The 14175-nt window shown below is 44.2% G+C and overlaps 1 protein-coding gene across 6 annotated transcripts in view; it reads left to right on the top strand.

The window, feature by feature from the left end:
* Positions 1-14175, top strand: part of CADPS (calcium dependent secretion activator) — a 376860-nt gene that overhangs the window by 330151 nt on the left and 32534 nt on the right. For all 6 annotated transcript variants that reach the window (XM_035106756.2, XM_035106772.2, XM_060271298.1 and 3 more), the window contains one exon: positions 1026-1133. In XM_035106756.2, the coding sequence (XP_034962647.2) occupies positions 1026-1133 (108 nt within the window). The remainder of the gene's footprint in view (positions 1-1025; positions 1134-14175) is intronic.

Here is a 14175-nt window from a genome sequence, read left to right as displayed (position 1 = left end):
TGCAATGTATTATTCAAAAGAAGAGATTTACGTTTCTTAATAGCCTAAAGTGCAGAATTTGGCCACATCATATGATACTGGACTTGAGGAATCTTCCAGAAGGAATTTTCGTAAGGTTTCGAAGTAGAATTCCAAATAATATTGTAAGGGTATAAATTTTGATAAAAGGGGTAAAATAAGTTGAGCTTGTTCTTCACTATAAAATTCACAGAATAAAAGGATGTGAGTGACAGATTCTACCTTATTGGACATGCAAGGGCAAAGGCGCTCATGAATTGGTACCCGCATAAATTAGCCGTACAGCATAAAACGGGCTCTAGAAAAGGCCCATCTATAGGCTTCGTTAGTGATGTTAGATAGAAATAAAAGATAAAACTGCAAACTCTTTTTTATAATGTTTGGTTCTGATGTTTTTATAATGTGTGGTTCTGATGGCGCTTTTTGTTTTTTGTTTAATATATGCATGTACCTATTTCAAATGCCTTAGGGGAAAGAGACTAAGTGCTGGGTGTTAGCCTTCTAACTTTGTATAATAGGAGATTTGCGTACAGAGGACACAAGGGGTGGGGTGGGGGGTGAACCCAGCAGGAGTTGTTGCTTTGCTAATTAGGTCAATAGTACCAAACATTGCAAGAGAGGACTTCCTGGCATCAAGAGTGTCAAGGGAAAGTCTACCGGTATATCCATCTACGCAGCATCCCTCCAGGCGGTGATCTTTTTACGCTGTGCGAGCTGCACTTTGTGTTGCTTCAGCTAACTACCGAACAAGAAAGCAATAGCTGACACCCAAATATGCCACAGATACTCTGTAGGGAACGGAACCTCAGCCACAACGTCAGGAGGAATAGAGCGCAAAGGGCAGGCGGGCGGGAAGGATCCTTACAAATGAATAAGCTTTTCTTGGGTAGATGCCATTTTCATGCTGGGTTTTTTTTTTCCCTTTTCTTTCCCCACCCTCCTTCTCTCTCCTCTCCTCTTCCCCCCCCCCCCCGCACCTCCCTGCCCCACTCCTTTTCTCTGTGCAGAAACCAGGGATGGATGTCGCTGACGCCTACGTGACCTTCGTGCGCCATTCTCAGGACATCCTGCGTGATAAGGTCAATGAGGAGATGTATATAGAAAGGTTATTTGATGTAAGTAAATGCCTTCTCCGCCTTGGGGGAAATCCAAGGAGGAGAAACTGCAAAATGTGGCAAAATGAGACAGGAGGATAAGTCACATTTTGAGATTAAATTGATTACTTTTAGATTTTATTTTATTTTTTAAGTTTCCTTTTCCTTCTGAGTGAAATTCTCTCAGCTCTCTGTCTGCTCTAATGTTCTACTTGGATCCACTTTCTCTCTCTCTCTCTCTCTCTCTCTCTCTCTCTCTCGATTTTTAGATAAAAGCATCTTATGTACCATCTCGTATCTGAAATGTGTTAGGCTGCAATCCTATGCTCTCTTACCAGGGAGTGAGCCCTGTTGAACACAGAGGGCTTTACTTCTGAGTAGATATGTATAGGATTTGCACTGCAAGTCATTATTATCATCAAACGTCCTGTTTTTAAAAGGTGGGGGGAGGTGAAGAAGTCAGACAGGGTGCATGTGCAATTTGACTTTGAGATAGCATCGTTACCGAAAGACCCTTTTTTAATTAAAGGAAAGGGGTGGGAGGGAATGGCCTTTCCCTCCGGGAAATCTAAGCATGATTTTAAAAAAAAAATTAAAAAAACCAATAATTCCGATTTTTGCATTATAGAATACAATTGTAATGCTTTAAAACTAGAACTTGGGATCCTCTAGGAAATACTGGGTGGAACTTTTATGGGTTTTTTAAAATCTTAAAACCTAGGTTTAATACATTGAAAGAGGACGGCAGCTGTGGTGCCCGATAGCTCCCAAGTGTCAACTAAGATTTTATTTTGAATAGCATAGAGTGCATGTTCACAGACGTCTCTGCCTTTCTGTTGCTTCTGCTGTGCAACACATTTTCTGCCCTAGCAATTGTGCGCTTGCAGCAGGTGCTTGACATTACTGTTTCAGTCACTTGTTAGGTTGGAGCTCTGTTTATGTTGTTTTTGTGGCTGTAAAGCAGCTTCCTTTTTCTCCCTTTGCACCTCTCAGCGCTCTCTCTCTCTCTTGCTCTCTCTCTCTCTCTCTCTCTCATTTGTTTTGTGCTGTTTCTCTCCCCCAACCAGCCACTCACCCACTATTCTGGCATTCGGATGTGAATGCCTTCAGACCTACCGGCGCTTTATTTACGTGCTCCCTTGCTTGCATTGGGCAGGAAAAGCCTTTTCTCTCCCATCGTCACTGCTGCACCATCCCATACAAGTTCCTCTCCTGCTTGATGCCAATCTTCTCTCCCCCCCCCATTCCATTTTTCTTTTCCCACCAAAGCCTCTTCCCTACTGCATAATTCTCTCCTTTCACCACCACCCTTCTCCCCCCCCCCCCGATATTCTCCAAGATTAAAATGGAACTTATCTCTCATGTCAAATGTTTTATCACATTATATCAAGTGGCATGAATTGGAGTCAAATAATCTTCCTGTGTACATCTTCTAGCATGACCCATATCCACTGAGAATGCCTCATTCATGCATAAAGCACTCCAGAGATTCCTTTCCTCTTAAGAGAATTTCAAGCATTTTTTATATTAAAAAAAATGTCAAATACAAATCACCTATCCACTTGGCAATGACAAAGAGGCAGTCATTTCCATTCTGTTACAGATCTGCTAGCGCTCTGCCTGCCTATGCTGAAATCTTCCATTAGCAGTACATTTCCCCGGGACTGTTCTTTTCAGTGCCAACCTTTCCTTTGAGCAGTTTCCAGTTTTGTGCAGATCCCAGCAGACGGATAGTTGATCGAAATTGAATTTCAGTTCAGTCGAAACCGTGGTCTATATAAGGTCGCATCTCTCTGCTTCAGCTAGCTTTTAAAAGGTTTAGGCCCTGTCTTTGCAGAGGAGCCAACACACAGCAAGAATCCGTTTGGCTTAAACGTTGCATCGGGTTCCCCGTAAGAAGCACACCACTATAAGCAAGATGAACTCCATTTCAAGGCCACAGATAAACACTGTGCTCAAAACAGGGTTAAATTCGCAACATGCTCTCAATTTGGAACACAGCTCCAAAAAATATAAACTTAAATTCCAGTGTAAGGACACGGTTATAGCACTAAAAACCCTGCCTAGGGCACTCATTTTCTACTATTTCCCACTGTGGCCCAACAGTCTGCATACTCAAGCCATTCTTTTCTTTTTAATCTGGAAAATTTCAGATTAAAAACATTCATTTTAATCTGGAAACATTCTGCAAAAGAAGAGGGGACTCCTGTACCTTAAAGAGTCATGTTGAAGAGAGATGCAGCTTGCATGGCTATTCTGAAATTCCCTATCAAAGGTCCTGTAGTTATGACAAGGTGGCCTTGTGTGGCTTCCTGGCTGGTGCACTTTGAGCCTTTGTGAGCATTTCTGAGCTGTTAAAGATACAGAAGCCTACTCTTCCTTTTTATCTTGTCACCCTAAAGCAGGCATCCCCAAACTTCGGCCCTCCAGATGTTTTGGACTACAATTCCCATCATTCCTGACCACTGGTCTTGCTAGCTAGGGATGATGGGAGTTGTAGTCCAAAAACAGCTGGAGGCACAAGGTTGGGAAACACTGCCCTAAAGCAGGCACCCCCAAACTTCGGCCCTCCAGATGTTTTGGACTACAATTCCCATCATTCCTGACCACTGGTCTTGCTAGCTAGGGATGATGGGAGTTGTAGTCCAAAAACAGCTGGAGGCACAAGGTTGGGAAACACTGCCCTAAAGCAGGCACCCCCAAACTTCGGCCCTCCAGATGTTTTGGACTACAATTCCCATCATTCCTGACCACTGGTCTTGCTAGCTAGGGATCATGGGAGTTGTAGTCCAAAAACAGCTGGAGGCACAAGGTTGGGAAACACTGCCCTAAAGCAGGCACCCCCAAACTTCAGCCCTCCAGATGTTTTGGACTACAATTCCCATCTTCCCCGACCACTGGTCCTGCTAGCTAGGGATCATGGGAGTTGTAGGCCAAAACATCTGGAGGGCCGCAGTTTGGGGATGCCTGCCCTAGAGCAAGACCGGTGGGGAAGCTGTAGACCTGGACTACAGCTCTCATTCAGCCCTGACCATTGGCCATACTTCCTGAGGCTGTTGAGAGTTGGAGTCCAACAACATCTGGAAAGCCACAGGTTCCTCACCCCTTCTGTTAAACATGGGTGGAGATCCTGTGGTCCTCCAGTTGTTGGTGTTGGGATACAGCTCCCATCAACCCTGACTCATTGGTCATGCTGCCAGGGGCTGATGGGAGTTGGGAGTCTCAACAACTTCCCTGCTCTAAAACAGGTAACCCTCCCCAGTGGGCACATTGACCTGGGCTTTCCAAGGCCTTGCGTTGCCTGCTTTGTTTCCGGGTGACCTAATGCAAAAGAGGATAGGGCTCTTCCTACACAACTAGCAGAAGAGGAAAAATTAACAGGAGCAGCTTGTTATGCAAGCTATACCTGCTGAAATTCCCTCTTCTACCCATGTATTAAAAGTGCAGGAGCTCTGTCTCCTTTTTCACAAAGCTGCCTACTTTCAGTGAATCTCAGCAACAATGAAATACATCTTAGGCTTCAACCCTGTTGACATTTCCCTGAGAGCAAGCCCCACTGAACATAGCAGGGCTTACCGTACTTTCTGATTAAACATGCATAGAATTGGGGTGTTAATCAATAAAATCACCACCTTTGTTTTGTTTTATTTCTGAAGGTGGTGTTCCCTTTGGATTCCTCCTTGTCTTTGTCACATATTCTGCACTTTTTATTTTTTAAAAAATATTTTAAGTTATTAATATTATTGGCAACACATTTTCAAAAGGCTAATTTTGCTGTTTCTTTTGTTCCCGAGGCCGTTCATTCTACACTGCTTTAGTGTTCATTACCTCCCCAGTTCCTCTTCCCCATGTGAGCGGTGATAGCAGAATTATTCTCCCTGGTGGATATTGGGGTATGCAGGAGATTATCTGAATATTACTGTGTGGTCTACATTTTAATCGCCTTTATTCTGTAAATTAGTCGGGTTTACTGTGGAATAAAGTCATCATTGTCATTTTAAAAATCTTCTCTTCAGGTCACTGGGGAAAGAAACAGATTGGCTAGTAAGTTAGTCTGACAATCCAGCAGCTAACAAAGCTATTTTCTCCTCCAAGAGTTATTTACGGCAATTTCACATGACTTCTTTGTCCCATCATACTAAAAGGGTGGCCAGAGGGCCAGTAGTTATGAAAAAGAAACACAATAGTGTTATTGTACATTTGTGTTTTCTCGGCTAGAGGTGTGTGGTTTTATCTGTATATCGGTTCTATAACTCTGATTTGTGGTTATATGTTGGGTTTTTGATACGTGATTTTAGCATCTCTTGTAATCTAAAAACAGTAGCATTGTGTTACCTGTCCCAAGTGGGGTCCTGTGGTGTTGTTTAAATGATAAGAGAGTCGTGATTGTGTATGGCTAGGGTTTGCTTGGGAATTTGGGGTGCAGGGTAACATTCCCATGGGTTGCATTCCCTCTGAAGGAAAAGGTGTGCAGCCTGAGGCTACTCCTTGATCCATTAGAGGCCCAAGTGATGTCTGTAGCCAGGAGTGTTTTTTATCCGCTCATGCTGATACTCCAGCTGTGACCGTTTGGGGGGCGTGACCACCTGCTGATGACAGTGGCCCCATGCATTGGCAATCTCAGGACTTGATTGCTGTAATCTCAGGACTTGCTTTCATGTGGGGCTGCCCTTGCATCTGGTCCTGAAGCCGCAGCCGCTGCAGAATGCAGCTGCTAGACTGCTCACAGGAACAGATTACTGGCAACATGATAATCCGCTGCTAAGAGAGCTGCCCTGGTTGCTGATTTGCTACCAGCCCAGGTTTATGAATCCACAAAGCCCTGGACAACTTGGGTCCAGAGTACCTTAGGGAGCACTGAGCACTGAGATCATAGGTAGGCAACCTAAGTCCCGGAGGCTGGATCCAGCCCAATCGCCTTCTCAATCCGGCCCGTGGACGGTCCGGGAATCAGCGTGTTTTTACATGAGTAGAATGTGTCCTTTTATTTAAAATGCATCTCTGCGTTATTTGTGGGGCATAGGAATCTGTTCAATTCCCCCCAAAAAATATAGTCCTGCCCTCAGGTCTGAGGGACAGTGGACCAGCCCCCTGCTGAAAAAGTTTGCTGACCCCTGACTGAGATCCTCCAATGGGGCACTTTTGGTAGTTCCCCACACCCCTAGGGTCCAGTTGGCCTTCACTACCTTTATTTTGGTAAGACCCACCCTGGAGAGGTTTGGCAGGAATCGTCGCTGCCTCCTTTCAGACATCTTCTGAAAACTGCACTGTTTAGACAGGCCTTCGCAACGGGAATTTTTTCTTTATAACCAGCCAGTATCTACTGATGTTTTATTGATGTGCTCCTTGTGGATGTTTATAGACTGTTTTTATTGTATTTTTATATTGTAAGCCGTCTTGATATATTTCATGAAAAGTGCAGGTTCTAAATAGTTAAATGAATGAATGAACGGCTGGCTAGCAGTTGGACATAGAGTGAGAACCAGTACTGTCAGGATGTCATTCCCTTGCAAATGGCTCATCTGTGGGACATAAGAGATGTGGGCTTTGGTGTAATTAAGTTCCGTGTATTAAAACATACCATCTCTTGGGAATTCAGCTAACTAGTTCCACCAGCTTCAGCCCACGCAAAGACAGCACAGTGGGGCTTGCACCCCGCTCCTCCCTTCATGTACCCCTACCCCATGCCTCGTGAAATTGGCTGGGGGTGGGGGGAATCCCCAGAACAACATACAGCGGGGGAGAGGGGGATTGTTCCATCTTGCAAGCTGCCCAGGTATATATGTCAGTTAACAACAAGAAGTATGGCTCTCACACATTACTGCAAGTACAAGTTACAGTATGCAGGCCTGTAGCCGGCAATTCCTACATTGTGTGAACCAACCCTGATTTACAGTACTGGGGCAGAAGGTAAGGGGAGCTCTGGCAGGTTCCTTTCAAAGGAGAGAACCCAAATGCAACACAAACAGTGACAACATGGCTGCATGGGAGCTTCCTTCCCAAGAAATAGCAGGCACATAAGATAAGATAAGATAAGATAAGATAAGATATCTTTATTGTCATTGTCCCCTTGCGGGAACAACGAAATTACTCGGTTGCTACATCCATGGGCCCCTGTCTGGACCCAGACCATAGCAGGGGCAGTGTTAAAGCCCCTCTTCCTCCCCTCCCCCCCTGCACTGCATGCCATGATCTCCCTCTAGATTCTGTCCCCCATGACTGCTGTATAGTAAAGCCCAACACAAGCATGCAAAGACCAACCATGTGATTAGTGTCGCATTCTAGCTTGGCCCTGTGCCACCCTTGGCTTCAAGAGACTTCAAAGTCCATCGCCAATAGATCTCACGATGAGAACCATCGTTTTGGATATTGTGAGGAATGCATTCTTATAGACTGCTACTCGGTAGCAGCAGAGTATCAAAAAATGAGATGAGAATCCAGGTGCTATGTGGATCTTCGGATATTGATGCAGAATCCACAAAAGGCGCAGATGGCATTTTCCCTCCTCTCAGATGATTAATCCAATATCTTGCCCCTTGCCCAAAAAAAATACTTAAAAAAACAACAACAACAACATGCTTTTGATATGAGAAATCAAATCATCCAGCGAAGCTCCCAAGATTGCAAAGATCTAAATAAAAATTAATTTATTTTCCCCCACCCCTCCTTGTACTTCTTGAAGACACGAGCCTGCCTGACCAGAAGATAAGGATTAAAACAGATGTGCTTAGCAGCTAGTTCATCTGCTTAAGTCTAGCAGTCTCTGAGATCAGTGATTAAAAAGCCATCTCGAACTTTGATGAAATCCACAGCCCTGGTAATATGCAGTCCCTGATAGCTTTCTTTTGCAGAGCCCCTGTCTGTCTAAACCGGACGTAGGAAGCATTTGACTGGAGATGATATGTGGATTATATGGGTCAATTATACACTTAATCTGCCTTCTCTGCAGAGATTAAATGTTCATAGATTGACTCTGTGTATTTGGCTTGCCCTTGGCAGTTACCGGATCAGGAAGGTTGCCCTTACTGAAAAGTCTGGTAAGAACTTAATCATGTAGTGATAGGGCCCGATGATACTGGGATGCTAACTGCTCTATGCTTTTTCAGGAGACTTGACTTACCATTTCACTGTCACTTTACAATCAGCTGTACAGTATGTGCCTGGACGTTTTCCGAGAGGTATATATATTTTTTTCCTCCACTTAGAAAACACTTCTCCATGCAGGGCAAAAGTGGATCTAAAAATGAGACTTCAGAACAAAAGGAAAATGTATTAACAAGCAGAAAGGAGAATGGCTTGGTCAATATCATACCCTTCAACTGCCCCAATTAAATCGAGATATCTCATTTTTAGGCTCCGTACTCTCATGTGGGTCATGTAACTCACCTAGGAACATGGCCCAGAAGACATGTCTCCTGGGTTTTGGCTACGACAGGTTGGACTTACCTGAGACAATTCATCCCGAGTTTGAACGGCTCCAGCATGCACACAAATTAACATGACATGGGGAGTTTGTGCAGAGATGTTTCCACTGTTTTGGAAGGAGGGGGAGCTTGCACAAATTGGCCTCTCTATTGAGGCCCTGCTGGAAGTTCCAGCCTTAAGGGAGGCCCAGGGAGTCTTCTCAGCACTCCAGATATGGAAAGCATTCCCCCTCCCCATGAGGTTCAGCATCATAGGAAGCTGCCTTACAACCTGTCAAGACCATTGGTCCGATTCTAGCTCAATATTGTCAGTGTCTGCAATGACTGGCAACTGCTGTTCAGGGTTTCAGGCGGGAACATTTTCAGCCCTAACTGCAAACGCCGGGGATTGGACCTGTTGCCTGCTACATGTGGCACATGAGTCTCTACCACTGAGCCACAGCCCTAGTACCAATGTTGTTCAGCTTTCGGAACCAGCTAAAGACCTGTGTTTCCTGGCAGGCATTTTAATGTAGATGCATGCCTAGATCTCAGGTAACTGATGATATTGTTGATCAAGACTGCATCTTGTTTTAATATTTGTTGTTTTTATGTATTTATTGTTGGGATTTCAGTGCAAAGGGCAGGATATAAGGGGTTTTTGTGGACATAAATAAATGTTACATTATGTGTGCTATTAGGGTTGCCAGACTCAATAAAGGACAGGACTTCTGTGCCTTTAATTGCCCTGCTCTCTTTTCAGGCTGGAAACCTTAAAGAGAAACCAGCAGACCCTTTGCTTGGAAATTAAACAAAGGGTCTGCTGGTTTCTCTTTAAGGTTTCCAGACTCAAAAGAAAGGAGGGCAATTAAAGGCACAGAAGTCATGTCCTCTATTGCAGTGGTTCCCAACAGGTGGTCCGCGGACCCCCAGGGGTCCGCGAGCTATGCCAGAGGGGTCCGCAAGATGCTATTAGAATAAAAAATATATTAAATATATTTCGTATGATAACAGATTTTTTGTTTTGGCCGCTTCCTGCATGAGCAGAGTCTAGCGCAAAACTAGAATTAGATGAGGCAGTAGTTCTGCTGTATGCCGTTAGGTGGCGCTTTACAAACACTACTGTTTTGCAAAGAGGCAGTGCGCGCATTCTACTAACGCTCACCTCCCCAAGATGCTTTGCGCGCGTCGGCTTCATTTGTGTGCTACTGCGCAGGTTTCCTGTCTTCTCCATTCCCCTCCCTCCTCCCTGGACTCTTATAAAAAGACTCTTAATTTGGCTCTCACTTTTTAATTTTAGGATTAAGAATTAATGGGGGTCCTTGTCACAATAGCAGCTCGATGAGGGGTCCTCGAGAAAATTTTGTTGGGAACCCCTGCTCTATTGAGTCTGGCAACCCTATGTGCTACGAGGCAAGGGGCACACAGAAACCTAATTTTTGCAGCGCAGGAAAGGAATCAAGAGCTGGGTAAGCATGTGATTTCCCCCCGCTAGATTCAAAGAATATGGAATCAGGGCTCTGTGATCAGGTCTAAATGTTACATCTTCCCAGTTCTTTTTTTCTGGGGGTACTCAAGGGTACAGAGAACCAGCACTTTTTATTTTCAAATGTTAAAAGTGTGGCGCCTGCTGTAACAACTTCATGGTGAGTACCAGCACTTTTTTTCTATTTTAAAAAAAAAAGCATTGCATGTACCGTGTTGATAGGTGAGCTGTTGCTGTAAGCAAAGAGCAACATTGCTGCGTGTGTTTTTGCTCTCGAGGAGTCTTGTGTGATATGTGATATTTCCTGTCTGCACCCTTGTAATGGAATGCCCTTTTTCACTGTATTTGTGGGGACCTATTTCATTAGGCATAAAATGAAATAAAAATTCCTTCCAGTAGCACCTTAGAGACCAACTAAGTTTGTCATTGGTATGAGCTTTCGTGTGCATGCACACTTCTTCAGATACCTCATTAGGCATCTTTAGTATTGAAATAGAAGTTCAGTCTTTTGTTTCTGGAGTGTTTGCTCTTAAACTAATATGGCCAGCCCTGGTCAGGCAGATTAATGCCAGTACTTTGACAGACAAGCATAGAGGAAAAGGGGGCTAGATTGTCTCCACAAGATTGGCCTCCCGCCTGCCACACAAACGCACAAATTAATTCCTCCCAAGCTGCATCCCATGTGAACCTAATAATAAAGATTCACAGCACCATGTGATCAGGATAGTGTAGCAAACTATCAGAGGATTCTTAAGGTGGGAAGTGTGACTTTCAATGCGTCACCCAAGTTCGCCTTCAAGCAGAAGCCTCTCATTACAACTCCAAGCATCTCAAGGTGAGTGTAATGTTCAATAACCTGTGTGAGATAGGACTGGGAAAAGGGAGGCGGGAGGAAGCCAAGAGTGCCTTTCGTTATTACAAATGACTGCCATGTTGCAGATTCGCATCCATTGACAACAGAGAGTCTCCTCATCGGTTTTAATGTGTCTCCATAATGTTGAGTCTGACAAAACAACAACATGCTCTCTCCACAAACAAATCAGAACGAATGCTCATTAAATAGCCAGCGTTGTCTAATTTCCCTACAAACAAATCAGGATGGGAACTCAGTAGGTTGGCTGGAAGCAACCTGAGCATGCTCTTTTCGAGGATTTGGGCATTACTTAAGGCCTCTTGATATCCTGACTTTGTGAATATGTATCGTCGTGACAACGCAGGAAATAGTGTGCAGTTCCAAGTATGTAAGGCGCGTGGGCCCAAGTTTGCAGTGCTACTACAGCATATGAGCGGCACAGAGCCACACCAAGATATCTGGTAGGGCGGCTACATGTCCTACTTTAGAGAGAACAGTCCTCTACTTTGAAGGGCTGTCAGAGAACAGGTGTCTGTTTCAAGGTGTCCTCTCATTGAAGCACAAACTGGTTTAAAGATAACCATAAAAAAGGGAGAGCAGGGACCTTGAAATGGCAGCCAGGAGACTGAGCAGGCACACCTGTCACTTTCTCACAGCCCTCCCCTACTAGGGTGAGTAGTGATGCTTTCCTATTTAATGTTTAATACCGTAATTATGTCCAAATTTGTATCTAGAAATATAAAATATCAAATGCAAATTTTATGCAAATCATTGTCCTCTTTTTGGGGGGCCATCTTAGTGGGGCCAGAAAAAAATCAGGTGGCTTTCTGTTTGAAGAAGGGCCTGGTCTAAACCTGGTTAAAAGACAAAGAACCCTTTGCAATTGCTCATTACCTGGCCACGGCCTCTCCCACTATGGTGAGATGTGCTGTATTTCTGTTGAAATTATTGTAACGGTTTCTAAATTTGCAAAGTAGCATGTGCAGATTTTATGACCTCTTTTGAGCATGTGTAAATGACCACCCTAGGTGGAGGGTCAGGGGTGGGGATTTCATTAATATGAGCACTGTATAAATCATTATTCCCCAGCACCCCAGATCTTTTGGACTGCTACTTCCACCATCCCTGCCCATCAGCCATTGGAGGTCTATTTCTCTGGTGTAGATTTTTACGGGAGGTGAAAGGGAGAACAGTTTTTTGGGGGGGCTTCAAGAACATGCTCCCATCACACCAACATGCTAGCCCCGAGGCATTTCTCAGCTTACCCTCAACTGCACATTCACTACCGAGAAAAGGACAAGAGAAAGGTTTAAGGGGGTTGATTAATCGTGGAAATGTTTTCTTGACAAATGCAGAAGAGTTGCACTTGTGTAAGAAATTGCTATCTATAGTATGTCAGAAGGTTTATTCCCTTGTGAAGTATTTAATTTAAGAAGGGCTTAGTCTAATTTATTTTAGATAGACTCTTAACAAAATAAGTCCTAGATTTGTCACTTGGCTTTGCATGCTTGTAGGAGTTTATGCTCCCAAAGATCTTTATCGAAGCAGCTTTTCGTGTTCCAGCAGACATTTGGTAAGACAGTTAATTGGTTTTCTTTTCCAGGGGAGACTGTTCCACTAATCACTTCTACACTGGTGCAGACCCACGTATGTTAATGGGGCTGCATCAGTGTAAACAGTCGCCGAATTGCTGCTTGAGAAATCAGACCAATTATTCTGTTACTTGAAACTCTCACTGACATGTTTAGTGTCATATTTTCTGTGTCTGAAAATGTGGTTACATTTTTAATGGCAGATTGAAGGCATCAGACAATCCTGGTTTGGTTTGTGCTTTTTTTGGAGGAGTAGGGAGATTGTTGTTGGAATTAAATATTATATTGTCAAGTAGCCCAGCAGAAGACTGCTGTTTCTTTTCTCCTGAGAAGTTGTCACGTTGATGTTTATGAGCGATAATACAAAATTATTAGCCACCTTGGGTTATATCCAGTGAGGGAAGCAGAAGTACTTCTGCTCATGAAAGGCTGGACCCCCCAAAAAGCTACACCTGATGGTTAGGGAGATACTCCAGAACAGTATGGGTAAGAGGATCAGCAAAAATTTGGATGCCCCACCTTGCCTGAGCAGAAGTTCTCCCACTTCCTAATGCCACTCAATAGTATTGAGCAGCTCAAACAAGGAACCTGATGAATACTTTTCTTACAACTCTAACACCAGAATCAAACCTTGTTCAAGCTGTAGGTTGGACACAACATAATACAGTCGGCCTATGGATAATCAGCTGACATGTTTAACATGTATTTGGTTCCCTGTATCTCTCTTGTGGTTGCATTTTATTTTCCTGCAAACAGCTCTCACCAGAACTTGCTGGTGGGCAGACAATGCAAGAGGTGTATTGCACTCATGATGTCTTGCTTTGTGGGCATCCAAGAAGCGTATGACTGGCCACAGCGGAAAACAGGATGCTGGACTAGAGTGGCCTGACCTAGCAGGGCTTTTCTTAATGAGCTATGATTACCAGTTGCTGAGTGAGAAGCAAGTGCGGTGGGGAGAGCTGTTGCCTTCATGCCCTGTGTGTGAGCTTCCTATTTACTCTTGCAAACAACGCTTGACTAGATGGGCCTTTAGTCTGATGATTCACCAGAGCTCCCCTTCCCTTGTACAGGGTATTTTTTAGTGTTCCGTGTATCCTGCCTGCACCCCTACACCAGAAGGTATTGGCCATGTTATTATACCCACATTGTAGATGGGAGACTGAGAGAGAGAGTGGCTTGTGTAAGGCTACCCTAGTGAATTCATGGCGAAGATGAAATTTTCATTGTGAAATTCTCGATATGTAGTTCAGTTTCTCGGGCACGATATTCTGCCAGAGTAGCTATAATTATTTATTGAATTTCTATCCTATCCTTCACCCCCCAAGGAACCCAGGGCAGCAAACAGGTACGCAATTTAAAAGCAAAACCATTCTAAAAGCAGTTGCACTTAAAAACATCCCTCTGGTTTCGGGGTCGGCAGGGGCAGTATTCTTCGCCCATCAAATGTCCGCGTAAACAAGAATGTTCTCAAATTCCTTCTGAAAGTCAATCATGGTGGAAACAGGTGCACCTCACTAGGGAGGGAATTCCACAACCAGGGAACCACCACTGAATATACTATGTGACAATTTGGCAGCCCCCGGCGGTGGCACCACCAACAAGGCCTCACCTGCCAATCGTAGAGTCCAAGATGCTTGGTACTGAGGAGGAGATAAGAGCTTGCCAGCTGTTACTATCCTACCAGCTGCTCAGGTCATTAATAAAGGAAGAAATTGTACAGAGCAACCCC

Source organism: Zootoca vivipara, chromosome 2 (assembly GCF_963506605.1).
Source record: "Zootoca vivipara chromosome 2, rZooViv1.1, whole genome shotgun sequence".
Taxonomy (NCBI): Eukaryota; Metazoa; Chordata; class Lepidosauria; order Squamata; family Lacertidae; genus Zootoca; species Zootoca vivipara.
Note: the sequence above shows the minus strand (reverse complement) of the source record. Positions and strands in the feature narration are given on the sequence as shown.